The sequence below is a fragment of the Aethalodelphis obliquidens genome, unplaced genomic scaffold (genome assembly GCF_003676395.1).
Source record: "Aethalodelphis obliquidens isolate GAN/ISIS:26980383/991018 unplaced genomic scaffold, ASM367639v1 scaffold65, whole genome shotgun sequence".
In the NCBI taxonomy this organism is placed as follows: Eukaryota; Metazoa; Chordata; class Mammalia; order Artiodactyla; family Delphinidae; genus Aethalodelphis; species Aethalodelphis obliquidens.
Genome location: NW_020838009.1, coordinates 5,632,091 through 5,650,555, shown reverse-complemented (window position 1 = coordinate 5,650,555; position 18,465 = coordinate 5,632,091). Strand labels below are relative to the sequence as shown.

General features: G+C 51.6%; 1 protein-coding gene and 1 non-coding gene across 6 annotated transcripts in view; one reads left to right on the top strand and one right to left on the bottom strand.

Annotated features, from left to right (window-relative positions):
• The window catches only part of FAH (fumarylacetoacetate hydrolase), a 32,738-nt gene that overhangs the window by 4,658 nt on the left and 9,615 nt on the right, over positions 1 to 18,465 (bottom strand). For 4 of the 5 annotated variants that reach the window (XM_027089289.1, XM_027089293.1, XM_027089291.1 and 1 more), the window contains 8 exons: positions 13,614 to 13,711; positions 13,473 to 13,525; positions 8,595 to 8,694; positions 7,706 to 7,836; positions 5,827 to 5,902; positions 3,633 to 3,679; positions 1,092 to 1,193; positions 210 to 327 (listed from right to left, as the gene is read on the bottom strand). In XM_027089289.1, the coding sequence (XP_026945090.1) occupies positions 210 to 327; positions 1,092 to 1,193; positions 3,633 to 3,679; positions 5,827 to 5,902; positions 7,706 to 7,836; positions 8,595 to 8,694; positions 13,473 to 13,525; positions 13,614 to 13,711 (725 nt within the window). The remainder of the gene's footprint in view (positions 1 to 209; positions 328 to 1,091; positions 1,194 to 3,632; positions 3,680 to 5,826; positions 5,903 to 7,705; positions 7,837 to 8,594; positions 8,695 to 13,472; positions 13,526 to 13,613; positions 13,712 to 18,465) is intronic. The other variant, XM_027089294.1, reaches the window with a different exon arrangement.
• Positions 2,571 to 2,677, top strand: LOC113610905 (U6 spliceosomal RNA). Its single transcript, XR_003429287.1, has one exon. It is a non-coding gene; the product is annotated as a U6 spliceosomal RNA (small nuclear RNA).

The window sequence follows — 18,465 nt, the reverse complement described above, 5'->3', positions numbered from 1 at the left end:
GCGGTGCAGCCAAAAGATAAAAAAAATTTTAATTTAAACCAAAATAAAGTCCCCGGCAGGCAGCGTTGGGGCGAAGGTCAGTACAAGCAGACACAGACCTGGGACTGCCAGAGTGGGGACGAGTTGGGACAGATGGCTTCCTGGCCAGACGGTTAGGACAGCGCCCGCGGCCGAGGAGGAGAGGACGCCCGCGGGCCCCGGCCCCTCACCTGTGATGATGACTTCATCCCCGTCCAGCAGAAACTTCCTGGTCTGTCCATTCCCCAGCTCTATGGCCCTCGTTCCCTTCCACGACAGCTCCAGCATGCAGCCGAAGCTCTCTGGCTCCTTCATAACGGGAAAGGGAAGAAGGTGTGATATGTACTTACATCACGGTGAGCGTGGCGGATCCGGTGTGGGCAGTGGTTAGCAAGGCGGGGGTCAGGGGATGCTGGGAAGGGGCGGGGGATCCCGCGGCCCTCAGAGACCCTGCCTCGGTGGGACCACTGCAGAAGTGTCCTCGAGGCCGGGCACTCTACCTGCCCTGCTCACTCCATCCAGGACGCGGAGGTGCGGGATGCTGGACGAGCGTGCCCAGGCCCCTCCTGCCAGGCCCCTGCCGGCTCCAGAGGCTGCGGCTTACCCAGACGCTGTCGTGCCTGACCCCACCCACTGGGAAGAGATTCTCCATCAACGAGCCTGCAGTCTCGACCTTGCCGGAAGTGACTGGTACATGCACCACCCAAAAGTCATCACCAAGGGCTCGTGGAAGGGGGCTGGGGGGAATCAGTGGGCCACTCCTCCTGGATGGGGGCACTGTGAGGTGGTGACAACCAGACACTGTAGCGGCTTCCTGCGTCTGCCCCCGTGTCGCTCTCACTCTCCCCCAGGACACAGACACAGCCTCTCATCCCTACAGCAGCCTCTCCTGAATTTGAAAAGGAAGGCCCTCCTGCACCCAGAGATGGATGAAGCTCTGAGTAGGACCGAGTTGAAAGATACACCTGCTTCGGGCTGGAATCCCTTCTCACGGGAGAGCTGAGGGCCCTGCAGTCTGTAGGGGGAATAGGGGTGCCCCAGGTGGGCAGCCCCCAAGGCAAGCAGATACTCACCGGCCCGCTGATGGTTCCAGAAGCCAAGAGGTCCCCCGGCCGCAGGTTGCAGCCATTGACAGAGTGGTGAGTGAGCTGCTGCAGCATCGTCCAGTACATATACTGCGGGCGAGAGATACAGAGGCGGGGATGGGCAGGGTGGGCTTCTCCCAGCCTCCTGGAGCAGTCTGCCAGCCTGCGCCACTCACTGAGGCCTTCCCTGGGCTCTCTACCGGCCCTCAGAGCAAGGACAAGCTGTCTTCCTGCAGCTACCCTGTGACCCTCCCCACCTCTCTCCCCACCCCTTCACCAGCAACAGACCCCGCTCCTCTGCCCCTTCCAGCCCTCCCCTAACCCACCTTCTCCACGAAGCGCTCCCCGAGGAGCCGACCTCACCGCTCAGACCCTCAATCTGCAATGTGCTTATCTGTCCATAATTCCACCCTGTCCTGAGATTACCCCTGAGTCCTAAGTTGACAAGGTCTAGGTCCTCGTCATAGCAGAAGCTTCTCATGAGCAAAGACCTCCTTTCCATTCTCCCACCCTGGGCTTTGGAACAGACACTGGGCAACAGAGCTGAACGACTCAAACAGGACCTCAGAGCACACTGAGGAATGAAGGAGCACTGAAGGAGGTCAGGCTTGGTGGGGGCGGGCTGAGGACCACACGCCCTCCGAGCAGCTCAGAGGCGGCACGCCTGCGCCTCTCCAAGGTCACAGCTTCTCAGATCTGCCACTCCTGGAGCGACACCTCCAGGCAGAGGAAATCTTAGAAGTGGATTCTTACCCAAGAGACCCCTTCAGGGAGGCCCCCTTATTCCTTCTTAGTAGCCTAAGGAGCCCAGAATAAAGTTAAATTAGAAGGGAGACTGGAGGAAAAAGGAATACATTGAATCAGAGGATGTTCAAATGGCCAACAAGCATATGACAAGGCGCCCGGCTGCATCAGTCTTCTTTTTTTTTTTGCCGTATGCAGGCCTCTCACTGTTGTGGCCTCTCCCGTTGCAGAGCACAGGCTCCGGACGCGCAGGCTCAGCGGCCATGGCTCGTGGGCCCAGCCGCTCCGCGGCATGTGGGATCTTCCCGGACCGGGGCACGAACCCGCGTCCCTTGCATCAGCAGGCGGACTCTCAACCACTGCGCCACCAGGGAAGCCCTGCATCAGTCTTTAGGGAGATGCAAACGGAAATCACAGTCCCCCAGAAAGGCGGAAATGAAAAGGCCGGCGACGTCACATGTTGACTTGGATGTGGAGCAGCCAAAACGCTTACATGCTGCGCGTGTGAGTATAAATCGGAACAAGCCCTTTGGAGAAGTGTTTGGATGTACCCCTCAGCTGAGTATGGACACATATCCTCTATGACCCAGCAATTCCATTCCTGGATATCCACCCAACAGACGTGCGCACATACATGCACCAAAAGACTTGGACTAGAATGTTCACAGTAACTCTCCCCCCAAAAATGGAAACAACCCAAATGTCCATCAAGAGTAGAATGGAGTGCTCACTTCGGCAGCACATATACTAAAATTGGAACAATACAGAGAAGATCAGCATGGCCCCTGCGCAAGGATGACACGCAAATGCGTGAAGCGTTCCATATTTTTACCACAAAAAAAAAAAAAAAGAGTAGAATGGAAAAATCCATTGTGGAACATTTATACTGTGAACACGATACAACAGCTAAGAATCATGAACTGTCACTGCAAACTGCAACATGGTTGAATCTCAGAAACATAATGTTAAAACAAAAGAAGCCAGGGCTTCCCTGGTGGTGCATTGGTTGAGAGTCCGCCTGCCGATGCAGGGGACACGGGTTTGTGCCCCGGTCCGGGAAGATCCCACATGCCGCGGAGCGGCTGGGCCCGTGAGCCATGGCCGCTGAGCCTGCGCGTCTGGAGCCTGTGCTCCGCAATGGGAGAGGCCACAACAGTGAGAGGCCCGCGTACTGCAAAAAAAAAAAAAAAAAAAAAGAAGCCAGATAGAAAAGAGTATATACCGTATGATTCTGTTTTTATAAAATTTAAAAAACCAACAAAATGAATGGAGGGTAAGAGAAGTCAGGAGAAAGTTTACACCTGACGGGGAGAGTGGTGATGTGCCTGGAAGGGGCCCCAGGGCACAGCTGAGGTCCTGGAGGTTTCCCGTTTCTTGATCTGGGTGCTGGTTGCACAGGGATGTTGTTTTGTGAGAATTCATTGAGCTGTACACTCATAACGTGTGCATTTTCATATCTATGTGTTATGCTTCAATTAAAAGTTCACTTTAAAAAAATAAGTTACTGATCCACCCAGCCCCTGGCAAGACAGAAGTCAGGGACTAGCCCCTCAGAGGAATATCTATTATTCCCCAGGAAAAGCACTGGCCGTGTCCATGCAGCCTCCATCTGGAGGGGTCTCTGTGACCTCCTGGCCTCTTTGGAAAGATACAGGGCCATGGAAGCTCTAGGCCCACATGCTGACCCATCATCATAGCCCAAAATGAATGCTATTCCCCTGGTCCTCCCAGGAAGAAAGGCCTCCCTCACTTCCAAAAAGCAGTCTGCCTAACTTCAAAGCTTACCTTAAAATTGGACCTGCATACGGTAGCTGCTTGGTTCATTCCTTCTCCTGTTGGGTAGACAAGACAAGTAACATTGACAAAGAGACCTAATTCTATTCATCAAGGAGGGAGGGACCCACCTCGTAGGGGGAATTGTTTTGTGGTTTAAGCTTCCCATTGTCTAATGTGATTCTACCTAAAGAGTCCATGAACCAATGAGCTCATAGGATATCAGAGCTGGGAGGCGTCCACAGAGAGGATCTAGTCCACGCATGGCAAAGAGATGCACACAAGACGCCACTTCCTCCTCCCACACCCACGGCAGACAGCACAAATGGATCACAGTACTGGTATCCTCTGAGATCAGATGCAGCCTCAGAACCCCGCTTAACACGATGCTCCTGCAAGCTGATCATCAACTGGAGATACTGTACAAGTTGAAACCAACTTGCCAAGCCCGCCAGAGCCCTTTGGACAGCTGGGGCCATCTGTCCCTGCCAGACTCCTCCCATGATGGATAATGTGCTACTATTTCAACAATATTTATGAAACCATTACACACCTACTACACACAAGGTACCAGGCCATTGCTGTACCATTTCTGAAGCGTGCTAATGATCAGAAAGCTCTTCTACTCCCCAAGGACGGGCCTTCCTCCCCTGGCCCTGTCTTCCTTTCTGAGGCTGCACAGAACAGGTGTGTTCATCGGCCCCATGGAAGGTCAGGGTCCCCCAAGCCTGCTTCACCCAGACCCCAACTCAGAGCATCAGAACTGCACATTCAGGACTGGTGTGGGGAAGGGTCTTGGAAGCCATCCCTGCACCCGGTCCTCCCTCTTCCAGGTCTTTCTACATCTCTGGGCACTGCAACTTCTTGATAATCTTGTCCCTTTCTCCGACAGTGCACTCCCCTGGATGTTTCCAGATGGCCAGGATGAAAACAAGAGAGAAATGACCTCCAAAGAGGCATTTGTGGGTAGAAGGACACCAGCCTAGGGCTTATGACATTTGGCTGTAGTCTCAGCCTTTCCATCGGCCGGCTAAATGACTCGCGGTGAATCCCTCTTCCTCTCTGAGCCCCACTTTCCCAATTGATAACGTGAAAGAGTGGGACCAGCACAGTTTTCCAGGGGCGCTCTGGCGGCTACGAGGCTCTTCCTAGGAGCCCTTTCTTGTGTGGAGCGACCTCCTCCCGAGAGAGACAGCTCCTTCCTCTTCCTGGCGGACACAGCCTGCTGACAGAATCACCTCCATGAAGGATGGAGACCCTGGAAGCTGCAGCGAGAGAGCCACAGCAGAGCCTGGGGTACGTGAACAGGACAAAAAGAGGAGAGAGATCTAGGAAGAAAAGAGACTGGCCGGAGTGTGGCCCAGGAGGTCTGTGTGCAGCCCCCAGACTAGCCCTCTGCCAGCGCCAACGGCCCCCCTCAGGATCGGAAAATGACACCTGATTCTACCCAGGTGCAGGTGCTGTTCTAGACCTTGATGTGAATCACCTTGCTTACCGCTCACAATTACACCTTGAAGTTGATACCACTATGATCCCACTTTGCAGACGACGAAGTGGCACAGACAGATTCAGTAACTTGTCCAAAGTCCCACCGCTGGGCAGGGGCAGAACCAAGACTCGAACCCCAGCCGTGGCCTGCAGAGCCCGGCTCTCTCTTACTACTGCTCCACTGGCCTGTTACCTCAGCCCAGCTGGGCAGCCTCAGGGGGACGCAGGCCCTGCTGCGAGGCTCTCAGGGCTGACCGAGAGCAGGACCCGGGGGCTAGGTGTGCTGGCTCCGTGTGGTCCCAGAGGACAGAGCCAGGCCCACGAGGACAGGCTTTCAAACGGGCACTGGACAAAACATACCACCCAAGGGTGAGGGGTTGGCAGTGGCGTGTGAGCAGAGGCTGGGCAGACTTTGGTTGGAGAGGCTGGAGAGGGGATTCATGTGGAGGGTGGAGGTCCCAGACTCCACGGTTTCTGGCCCTAACAGCTGAGAGCCCGGTGCTATGGGGCTAAGGCCACATGGACCCCGTGCGGCTCGCAATGAGCACAAGGGTGTCCCTTCCCATCCTTTACAAGAGCCCCACGTGTCTCCCAGTCTGCAGCAGGTGGCACCCCATCCCCTCCCCCCTTCAGAAGCTCAGCAGCCACCTGGGCAATGGCACTTGGGCACAGGGGTCCACCCAGCTGCTGGACACACCCTTCGACCCCACGACAGTACCTTTCAGGGTGACAGAGAGGTTGATGTCGAACGTGTAGGGCTGGTCGTGGCGGAGATACGGCAGGGGCTTGGGGTCCTGTGAGGGCAGAGCACAGCACAGAGGGGCTGAGCCCCACAGCCCAGCAGAGCAGCTGGCAGAGAGAACCTGAAGGAGAAGGGTGTCCCCTCTCCAGGGCCCAGCACTGTGTCCCTGGACACTGGGGGGCGAGGGTGGTCATGTGTGCTGGACTCTGGGAAAGGCAGCCGAGAGAGGGGCCGCGGCAGGTCAAAGGTAGACAGAGGACCCAGAAAGCCAGGGAGGGGAGCGCTGGGGAAGGGGGTCAGTGGGAAGCGGACAGCGGGAAGGCCAGAGAGGCGGGAACAAAGCCAGGCCTGCAGGGAGAGGCCAGGCCAACAGAAAGGGAAGGCGGAAGGCAGGGGCGGCCGGCAGAGGCGCTCAGCCCTTCTAGTGCTGGATTCAGTGTGTAGGCAGCTTTGGTAGCCAGAGCTTTGGTAGAAGGTCTGAACTTTGGCCAAAAGCAGCGTTTTCCCAAAGAGCAACATGTACCTGAATCACTAGTGGGCCATGAGACAATGCGGGGTGATTTTATTTTAATGGTTATGTGTTTCTTTTTATGATTAACTTGGTGGCTAGTAATGAAGGTAGGGACATAAAGTTCCTTTTCTAAATACATTATGAGAGTTTTCAGATGGAAGCTGAAAAAGCATTTAATAAATAATTGTTCAGAAGTGGCAAGGGTCGTGAAGGTTGCCCGCAAAGGGTATTTGGGAAGGGCTGGCATGAAGGCAGACAGAGCCCAGAGGTCTCTGGCGAGGGTGCAGCAGTGCCTGTGAACAGAGATCTGGACCAGGGATGGAGCCTGGAGGGGAAGAGCAGGAGGTGTGGCGGCAGGCCAGGCGGTCCTGGGAGGGCAGGACTCACCAAAGACGGAAGAGACAAGTCTGGGAGACTGAAGATGATGGGGAGGGAGATGCTGTGGCAAGAGCGGTAGAGGAGGGAGCGAGGGGACAGGGTGAGAGCCGCACAGGGGTTTCACGAGGCACCGGTCTGTGGGGAAAGACTCCAAGTCTTGAAGCACAGCTCCGTGGGATGACAGGAAGGCTGAGAGGTGCCCACGTGTGAGCAAGGCGAGGGGGAATGGGACCGGGGGAAGGGCAAGGCTCAGAGCTCAGCTAGGGCTGCCCCCAGGTGGAGGACGGAGTCGGCTGGAGCATCACAGGACTCTAGGAGATACAGGAGAACCAGGACAGGTCACATGCCAGAAGCCAGGGGGAGAGAGCGCCTAGGAAGAGTAGGGGGCCACCAACGGGTCCACATTGAAGAGGGCACAAGGTCCCCGCACTGACCAAGGTCACTGGGCACTTTGGTGAGACCGCCGGTGCTGATGGGGTGGAAGCAGCGGCCAGACTGTGACAGGCTGAGGAGGGCTAGGATTGCGAGACGGGCCTGGACAGTGGTGCAGGGACAGGAGGCTCAGGGAACACAAGGCCGAGGCTCAGCGCCAGGACGGACGCCTTGCTGTCTGACCCCATGCTGCATTCTATCAGTTGGGCTCCAGGGGGCGCCATCACACAGAACACAACTTGTCGACCTGGAAAGTTGTGCAATGTGGTGATACTGGAAGGGACCCCTTTTCCTGCCAACTGGCCAGTTCCCGGCCTCAGAGGATTCTAAAGGTTACAAAATTCCATGTTCTCCTCAAGGACTGTGCAGGGGGCAGGGAAAGCACAAGGCAGAATGATTAGTGCCATGCCTGCCTGGAGGTCCCCATAACCAGGACCCCCAGCACATGGGCTACCTCCAGGCCCTCTCCATGCCTGCTGGGCAAACAGCCTCGGAGGCAGAGGGGCCTGGACTTCTTGCAGAGGGCGTGCTTACCTGCTCCTGGTTGGGCACAGCAAAGGGCATAAGGGCATCCATGGGCACCACCCACGGAGAGATGGTGGTTCCAAAACTCTTCCCGAGGAACGGCCCAAGAGGGACGTACTCCCACTTCTGAATGTCTCGAGCTACAGAAGAAAGGCCGAGCAGGGCTTACAAAGGCTGACCGGGCCCCGTGGCAAGGCTCCCCCCTTCCCTTGACCAAGGAGCACAGACACTCAGCACAGCCCTCCCCCACCCCCGTGCTCTGGCCCCAACCAGGCTGGCTGCCCCAGGACCAAGGACAGAGGTCCTCTGAGGTCACTGTGCCAAGCTGCAGCAAAGAGGAGGATGACCAAAGGGCAGGCAGGACACTTCCCCATGAAGGGGCTGGAAGCTCATCCTCATACGGGGAGGCAACACTTGCTGAGATTCACGGCACCACGGTCCTCCTACCAATGGCAGAGGGGCTGAGATGGGCTCAGAAACTGGGCTGCTCTGTTTGAAATCTCAGCTCAGCAACTAGCTGAAGCCGTCCTTGTGCCTCATTCCTCACCCGTGTAAAACAGGAGTAGTAATATTATCAGTGTCTCGCAGGGACCTGACAGGAGAGTCCATGTGACGTATTCAGCCCTGGGCCTGGCACAAAATTGCTCAAGCGTACTAGCTGTGACATCAGCCTTGTCCCTGTTCATCTTACAAGAAAACTGGAGCTCAGAGAGGTGAAGTAACTGGCCAAGAGCTCAGAGCTGAGAAGTCTGTTTGATACCCAAGCCTGTGCTCTCAGCCACTTTGACCGGCACCAGACCCAGGAGACCATCCATGGCTTCCCAAATACCCAGCCTTCACCCAGAGCAGAGTGCGCGCAGGAAACTCAACACCAGGATGCCCGACATCCCGTAATTACCACTCCAGTCGTTCATAAGGACCATTCCAAAAATGTGCTCATGGGCCTTAGAAATGGGGATCGGCTCTCCAAATTTGTTCCCGGGGCCTACAAAGAAAGCCTGACAAGGGGAAAAGTTGATGAGAATCTGGCTCTGACCTGCTGCCCCAGGTCACTTGCCTGGAGGGTAAAGGTCAGGTATTTCCAAACCCCGGCTAGGGACCTGGACCGTTGTGTACGAATCCACAGTTTCTATGCCATGACCAGCACCCGAGTAGATAGACGGCTACCCCGGGGACATGGTGAGCAGCTGCGGGCCAGTACCCACCCAGGGCCCCCACTCACGGCCCCTGATCACCAAGGCAGCCCCCTTTCCCTCCTTCAGCCCACCCCACACCTCTGCCCTTTCCCCTTCACCCGATACCGTGCTCTGCATTTTAAGGTTTGACAGCTACACCAGGCTTGTGAAAAATGAAAATATCAGGGTTTGTATTCGTCTCACAAAACTAAGAAGGCCTCTGTGATGCAGCAAAGAGAGCCTGCCGGAGCGTACCCCACACCCCAACCCATCACCCACCGTCTCAGAGGAAAGCACCACCAGCACAATGTCCAGGAAACAAGAGAATACGTAGACATCATCGGGGGGAAAATTGAGAAGGTAACTCAAAAGCACACAAAATCAGCTATGACATTTGCAGGACCTAGGTTGCAGTTATATCCATTCTGTGACAGTGTTTAAATGCTGCAAATTTTTGTCAAGATTCTAAAAAAAAAAAAAAAAGATGCCATCTTATAGAGAATCTTACCACCATCGTCAAGATTATCTGTGCTCCCTACCCGTCACTGTTTCTCCACACTATGACTTTCTATTTTTCCTCTGCCTGAGACCATATGGGACCTGGGACCCTTTGCTGCAGGGCTTGCACCTGGACAAACCTCTCCTTGAGCAACAAAATGCAAAGAAACTATACGTGACTAAAAATAACTGGGTGCATGCACAGGTGGGGCAAATTATGGACAAAAAGATACAAAAGACCAAAACACCCAAGTGCCATTTCTGAAGAGCTGGGAGCAAAACCGGTGTTGGGAACAAAAGCAGGGTACTGCGCATGCCCCCTGCACACAACACCACCTAAGGGGTGGGCAGACCACCTAAGACAACCCTCCGGCCCGACCCCTGGACACACCCCTACCCTCACCCCAGATAAGGAACAAGCTCGGCTCGCCCCGCCCCGCCCCCCCTGCCGCCCCCCCACCCCAGCTCAGGGAGCAAACAAGGGAAACTGTTGTTTGTTCTCGCTGCCCCCCCGCTGCAGCAGCAGGGGCCCCAATAAAGCCTTGCCTGAATTTGTCTGCCTCTAGTCAATTTCTATTAATTAAGGAGGCCAAGAACCCTGGTCGATATCATGCCCACCCCTTCCACCACCCCTCGCCCCCCTCCCCCGGAAACAGGAACCAACACAGGTGAAGCATCTGTCTGCAGAGTCCTCCGTTCCCCCAGAGAGAAGACCCTGGCCCCCAACCAGGGGGCCCTGCTCTGGGGGATCTGGGTTGGGAGACCTCCTCTTAGGGTTCACGGGGCAGCCTCACAAAGGCATCAGGGGGCGGAGGGCTGGCCGGTAACGCCCTGCTGGGACTAGGGGACTAGTGCCCACCTGCCCCCCTCCTCTGGACAGAATCTAAAGAAATCACAAGGCAGGGCTGGAACTACAGGGAGGTCCAGTCTGCCTCCAATCAACCTAGATTCCCACGCCCCCAGCCCTACCAGCGCACTCCGCAGCCCCTTCCCTCCACCTGCATGAGGAGACTCTGAGCATCACCTGAAGCCCTGAGTGCTGACTTTGAGAAGCCTCCTCCACGGCCTGCCCGCACCTCCCTGCCCCGGCCTGGCTCCGCTACCCAGCATCCGATGACCCGGCAGAGACTGAAGACACTGCTGGTGTCCCGGGACACTCCCCTCCAGTTCAGCTCTTCCTTCCCATCTCTTTCCCGGTCCCTTGACCTTGGGGGCTTCCTGGAATTCAGTGTCCCTCTCAGAATGCACAGCCCTGCAGCATGAGGGGTCCTTGGGGTGAGGGAACCAACTGGATTGATGTCAACATCTGGCTGTGAGATGGCAATCTTGCTGTGCAGGATGTTACACTGGGGTAGAGTGTGTGAAGGATTCTGGAGCTCTCGGTACTATTTCTTACACCTGCACGTGAGTGTACAATGATCTCAAAATAAGTTTAATTTAAAAAAATGCACAGCCCTGAAATAACCACAGTTCTGAGGTTGTGCAGGTCCAGCCACAAGTGCAATGGGGCTGATGTAGTTGATTCTTGTTATTGGTAATAATTATATTCTATAAAGTCATTAGAAACACCGAGCTAGCAAACACAGGTATATCGCTTCTAGGGGAAATACGGGGTTAAGCTCCTGCCAGCCTCTGGTCACAACATTCACATCAACAAATCAGCATATAACCTTGCTTTGTGTGTGCTTCTGTTTAAGGACAGCTGGTTTCATATACAGGACTACCTTGGTCATATTTCAGGTTGGTGCCAAACCACCACAATTAAGCGAAGATCTCAATAAAGCGAGTCACACGCATGTTTTTTGGTTTCCCAGGGTTTATAAAAGTTAGTTATGTTTATGAAATAATGCCATTTGCAGCAACATGGATGGACCTAGAGATTGTCATACTGAGTGAAGTCAGGGAGAGAGAGAAATATCGTATGAAATCACTTATATGCGCAATCTAAAAAGAAATGATACAAATGAACTTATTAACAAACAGAAACAGACTTAGAGAACGAACTTATGGTTATCAGGAGGGAAGGTTGGGGGCTGGGGGGAGGGACAGTCAGGGAGTTTGGGATTGACATATACACACTGCTATATGTAAAATGGATAACCAACAACGACCTACTATATAGCACAGGGAACTCTGTTTAGTATTATGTAACAACCTAAATGGGAAAAGAATTTGAAAAAGAATAGATACATGTATATGTATAACTGAATCACTTTGCTGTACACCTGAAACTATCACAACATTGGTAATCAACTATACTCCAACATAAAATAAAAAGTTAAAAAAAAAGAACTTTAGAAAAAAAATTCAAAAATCAACTGAAACTCCAAAAAAAAAAAAAGTTATGTTTACACTATACTATAGTCTATTAAGTGTGCACTAGCATTAGGTCTAAACCATCAATGTACATATCTTAATTAAAAAATAATTTATAGCTAAAAAATGCTAACCATCATCTGCGCCTTCAGTAAATCATAGTAGTGACATCAATGATCACCGATCACAGATCACCATAACGAATACAATAATGATGAAAAAGTTTGAAATATTGGGACTTCCCTGGAAGTCCAGTGGTTAAGACTCCGTGTTTCCACTGCAGTGGGGCATGGGTTTGATCCCTGGTTGGGGAACTGAGATCCCACATGCTGCCTGGCATGGCCAAAAAAAACCAAAGAAGTTTGAAATATTACGAAAAGGGACTTCCCTAGTGATGCAGTGGTTAAGAATCCGCCTGCCAATGCAGGGGACATGGGTTCGAGCCCTGGTCCAGGAAGATCCCACATGCCGTGGAGCAACTAAGCCCGTGTGCCACAACTATTGAGCCTGTGTGCCACAACTGTTGAAGCCCTTGTGCCTAGAGCCCGTGCTCCACAACAAGAGAAGACACTGCAGTGAGAAGCCCGCGCTCCACAACGAAGAGTAGCCCCCCTTCACCACAACTAGAGAGAGCTGGTGCCTGGCAACGAAGACCCAACACAGCCAAAACTTAATTAATAAATTTTTTTTTAAAAAGAGGGACTTCCCTGGTGGCACAGTGGTTAAGAATCTGCCTGCCAGTGCAAGGGATATGGGTTCGATCTGGGACGATCCCACATGCCGTGGAGCAACTAAGCCAGTGTGTCACAACTACTGAGCCTGCGCTCTAGATCCAGAGAGCCACAACTACTGAGCCCATGTGCCACAACAACTGAAGCCACGCGCCTAGAGCCCGTGCTCTGCAACGAGAGAAGCCACCGCAACGCGAAGCCCACGCACCACAACAAAGAGTAGCCCCCGCTCGCCACAACTAGAGAAAGCCCGCGCACAACAATGAAGACCCGACGCAGCCAAAAATAAATAAATAAAATAAATTTATTTAAAAAAAGAAAAGAAGAGAAATATTATGAGAATTACCAAAATGAGACACAAAGTGAGCAAACGCTGTTGGGAAAATGGCACCAGCAGACTTTGCTCGATGCAGGGTTGCCACGAACATTCAATTTGTAAAAACGCAGTATCTGTGAAGTGCAATGTAGCAAAGTGCAGTAAGACAAGGTCTGCCTGTATGTGGTGGATTCATGAACGTGAACTCAAGGCACAGGCACTATGAGGCCCCAGGGCAGCTTGTCTAGCACACACGTTTTCTACACGGGGCACATCACAACTTTCTTGTGCTTGGGAGCTAGCACCTCAACGAAAAGCACAAAAATGGAAAATAACGCGGCACTGAATAGACAGTAAAAAGGACACTTGTTTGCAGTACGAGAGCTGAGACATGAAGGCAGAGCCGGGCCTTGTTCAACCTCAGATGGGGACACGCACATCGAGAGACTCAAATTTTTTGCCACCCTGTGCATGCCCTCAGGTGACCCCCAAAAGCTCCCGCTAGTATTGATTTGGAGGTTACGAACGAACTGTTAGTGAGCAGGTGAATTTTCAAATACGGAATCAGTGAATAATGAGGATGGACAGTACTTCCGATGGCCAAGTGGGGACCCAGGACTGCCATTAACGTGGCTGAGATGGGGGAACGGCCTGTCGTCCAGGGCGGCCATCCCAGGGAGCTCTCCTGCCCTAGTGTAGATACAGACTCTATGCCAATAAAACATCAAGACATGGCTTACTGTTTCCAACTCGAAGTCCAAGAGTTTGCAGGCACCATACACAGGAGGCTTAGCTGGAATCATACCAGAAAGAGGCTAGTGAGTGCCAGGCGTGGAACTCAGGGTGTGGGGACACAGAGCGGAGCACGGCAGGGTACTTACAGTCATCGGGTCTCATCTGTCCCTTGGGCCTGCGGATTGGGGTGCCAGACACCACGACGGAGGAAGCACGGCCGTGGTAGCCCACTGGTAAGTGCAGCCTGAGGAAGGAAGGAGAGAGAAAGCATCAACACTGTTACACGTGCAAAGTAAATTTCAAAATGTTTTCAAATTAAAAATGAAAGGGAGAAGGAATAGTCAGGGAGTTTGGGATCAACATGTATACACTGCCATATTTAAAATGGATAACCAGGGGCTCCCGTAGTGATGCAGTGGTTAAGACTCTGCACTCCCAATGCAGGGGGCCCAGGTTTGATCCCTGGTCAGGGACCTAGATCCCACATGCATGCTGCAACTAAGAGTTCCATGCCACAACTAAGGAGTCCATGTGCTGCAAGCAATAAGCGCATGTGCCGCAACTAAGGAGCCCACCTGCAGCAACTAAGACCCAGTGCAACCAAATAAATACATAAATATCAAAAAAAAAGTGGATGAGAAAAAGAGAGCTTTAAAATGGATAACCAACAAGGACCTACTGTATAGCACAGGGAACTCTGCTCAATGTTAAGTGGCAGCCTGGATGGGAGGGGAGTCTGGGGGAGAATGGATACACGTATATGTATGGCTGAGTCGCTTTGCTGCACACCTGAAACTATCACAATATTGGGGGTTTTTTGGTTTTTTTAAATTCATTTATTTATTGGCTGCATTCGGTCTTTGTTGCTGCGTGCAGGCTTTCTCTAGTTGTGGCGAACGGGGGCTATTCTTCGTTGCGGTGCGCGAGCTTCTCACTGCAGTGGCTTCTCTTGGTGTGGAGCACAGGCTCTAGGTGCGTGAGCTTCAGTAGTTGTGGCACACGGGCTCAGTAGTGGTGGCACACGGGCTTAGTTGTTCCGCAGCATGTGGGATCTTCCCGGAACAGGGATCGAACCCATGTCCCCTGCATTGGCAGGCGGATTCTTAATCACTGCGCCACCAGGGAAGTCCCTATCACAACATTGTTAATCGGCTATACTCCAATATAAAATAAAAAGTTAAAAAAAAAAAAGAAAGGGAGTCAACATACATACATGGTTCAAATATCGAAAGGTACTCCCAAGTGTCCAGCAATAGATAAACAGATAAGCAAGAATGAGGTCTATACATACAATGGAACATTGCTCAGCATTAAAAAGGATGGAAATAATGACACAGGCTACACCACGGGCGAAGCTTGAGGACATTGTGCTAGTGAAACGAGCCACACGCCAAAGGACAAATACGGCCTGATTCCACTTACATGAGGTACTTAGAGGAGTCAAATTCATAGAGACAGAAAGTAGAATGGTGGTGCCCAGGGGCTGGCGGGGCGGCGGGTGGAAACGGGGAGTTATTCTTTAATGGGTCCAGAGATTCAGTTTGAAAAGATGAAAAACTTGTGGAGATGGATGGTGGTGATGGGTGCACAACAATATGAATGTACTAATGCCACTGAACTGTGCACTTAAAAACGCGTAAGATGTAAATTTTATGTTATGTGCAATTCACATTTTTCAAAAAAGCAAAAGGTACTTAAACAGTGGGAAAAAGTATGATTTCCTCCCATCCTTGTCTCCAGCATCAATATGGTGCTGATGCAAATACACGCAGAATAACTGAAATGGTTACTGTGTACGTACTCTGCGCTTAGAACACGCAGCATCACACGGGGTGCTTTCCTGTTGTTTCCCTTTTCATGCCCTCCTCACAACAGCCCTGCACGGTAGGCGTAATGGGACAGCGCTGAGCAAACTCAGGCTCAGGAGCGTCCAAGGCTTGGCCAAGGTGACCCCGTGTGAAGTGCTGCCATTGGAATTCAAACCTGGGTCTCTCCGACCACAAAGTTCTGCTGCTTCCCCTGTGGCCCCCTCCCTACCTACTACAATGGGACCCGGGGACTAGATCATAAAGCTCAGAGCGGGAGAGCCATCCAGAGCACAGGAACACTGTCAAGAGCTCTGTTTATAAGACAGAAATATGGGAGAGGAAATGAAAGGGGAAAGAACTTCCAAGCATCCAAACACCATCATAAGGTGATTTACGGTACGGTACTGCTAGGAACAGACCAATTGAACAAGCTGGTTAAAACAAAGAACATAATACATAAAAAGTGAAAAACGTTTTTGCATAACAAGATAAGTTAGATCCTGTAATGGGTAGAATATGGTTCCCTGGAAGTATGTCTACGTCCTGACCCTAGAAGATGCGAACTCGACCTTATTTGGAAAAAGGGTTTAAGTTAAGGATCTTGAGATGAGGTCATCCTGCATTAGCCAGGTGGGCCCTAGATCCAGTGACAAGTGTCCTTATAAGAGGCACACAAGAGGAAACAAAGAGAAGAGGCGAAGGCCCTGTGTAGACAGAGGCAGAGTCTGCAGTGATGGTGCCCAGGAAGGATGGCCTGCAGCCACCAGAGCGGGACAAGCAGGGAGATGGCTTGTTCCCTGGAGCCTCCAGAGGGAGTGAGGCCCTGCCAAAACCTAGATTCCAGACCTGCGGCCTTCAGACCCGCGAGATAATAAACTTCTGTGGTTTTAAGCCACCCAGCGTATGGGAGTTTGTTACAGCAGTCCAGGAAACGAATACAGACCCACACCTCACATCACACACAAAAGGAAATCCCCAGTGGATTATAGATCAGAATTTATGCAGAGGAAGGCTCTAAGAAGTACTAGGAAAAAATACTCCCCAAATCTTCAAATTCCTGAGGTGGAGAAAGTCTGAGCACGACATAAAAGTAAATGCCGGGCTTTTCTGGTGGCGCAGTGGTTGAGAGTCCGCCTGCCGATGCAGGGGACATGGGTTTGTGCCCCACTCCGGGAAAATCTCACATGCCGCGGAGCGGCTGGGCCCGTGAGCCATGGCCGCTGAGCCTGCGCGTCCGGAGCCTGTGCTCCGCAACGGTAGAGGCCACAACAGTGAGAGGCCCGCGTACCGGAAAAAAAAAAAAGTAAATGCCATGAAGGAAATGATGGACATGTTTGACTTTATAGAAAGGTAAAATTTCTGCATCAAGAAAGAGCAAATAAAGTAAAAAATGCCACATTGGGAGAAAAGAGTTGCACCGCATTACAACAAAGGGTTAATTTCTATTCAGCACAAAACAGCCTTTCAATTTAATAAGAGAGCACTGACTGTGTAGAAGAGTATCTGTGAAAGAATCTCTAAGCAGCTGATAAAGGTTTTGCCTTCAGAGAAAGCAAGGAGGATGAAGGACAGAGTGGGAGAATCTTGCTTTTTTCCCACTGTTTACCCATAAATTCCTTTGGAATTCCGGACTATGTACATGCATTGATGATTTTTTGTAGCTTTTAGTTTTTTAAATGTTTGAATATGTATTTTGCAATATTTATGGTATACAAAAAGATATAATAAGACAAATAACCACACAGCACCAACAGGCTGTCTAAGCCAATTAAAAACGCCCCCTTCATAAGGACCTCCCTGGCGGTTCAGTGGCTAAGACTCCGCGCTTCCACTGCAGGGGGCATGGGTTAGACCCCTGGTCTGGGAACTAAGATCCCGTGTGCCACGTGGCCAGAAACACCAAAAAATAAAAATAACACCCCCTTGGTAGCCCTCCCGGCCCCTTCCCTCTGCTTCCCACCCCTCCTGACCCCACCCCAGAAGGGGCCACCACCTGGAATTTACTGTCCCTTGATATTTCTATACACTTTTACCACTGTCTAGTATTTTTCGCATCTTGTTAGATAAACGGCAATTTACCATGCATTTGCCTTATACTACCTAATCAAAAAAAATCTATTTTCGTAAAGACTGAGGTAGATTTAAGTTTATTTACACGGAGCAATGTCAATGACATATTAAAGTGAAAAACGCAAATGTCAGTCAGCATGGTCTCGTTTTGTTAACTAAAGAAATGAAACGTGTATGTGGCCGTGAGTGTCCGTGTGTGTGTGTGTGCGTGTGTGTGCACACCCGTAACCTGGAGAGGTGAAGGCGATAGGCCAGCCACCATTCAGAGTAATGGCCTCTGGGGAGTGGGTTGGGGGTTTCCCTCTTCTCCTCCTTTGCTCCCCTTATTGGCTTAAGTTATAAAATACAACTGTGTGCAATTACATTCCATGTAATGATTCAAACAGCACAGAAGTTAGTCAGCTCTCCCCATCCAGCCACTCCCCTGAAGGAAGTAAAGTTGGTCTGGAATCTATTATTCTGGACTTTTCTCTATGCTCATAGCAGTCTACGCAAATGTGTGCATGTGTGTGTGTGTATGTGTATGTACGAGTGTGTGTATATGTGTAGGTATGTGTGTAGGTATATGTGTGTGTACACGTATGAGTGTGCATGTGTGTGTGTGTGTGTGTACGAGTGTGTGTATATGTGTAGGTATGTGTGTAGGTATATGTGTGTGTACATGTATGAGTGTGCATGTGTGTGTGTGTGGCTCAATAATAGCCTCTCAAAAGATACCAAGGTCCTGGGACTTCCCTCATGGTCCAGTGGTTAAGACTCCATGCTTCCAATGCAGGGGGAGTGGGTTTGATACCTAGTCGGGGAACTAAGCTCCCATAAGTCATGAGGCACGGCCCATAAAACAAAAAAGATATTCAGGTCCTATTCCCTGGAACCTACAGATGTTACTTTCTATAGCAAAGGAGACTTGCAGATGTGATTAAGTCAATAATCTTGAGATGGGAGAGATTATGCTGAATCATCCAGGTGGTCCTTAAACGTAATCATAAGGGTCCTTACAAAGGGGAGGCAAGAAGGTCAAAGAAGGAATTAGGACAATTGCAGATGGAACTGAGACAGGATGGGACCTGGGACCCTTTGCTGCAGTGCCGCAATCCTTGCACATGGACACACCTCTCCA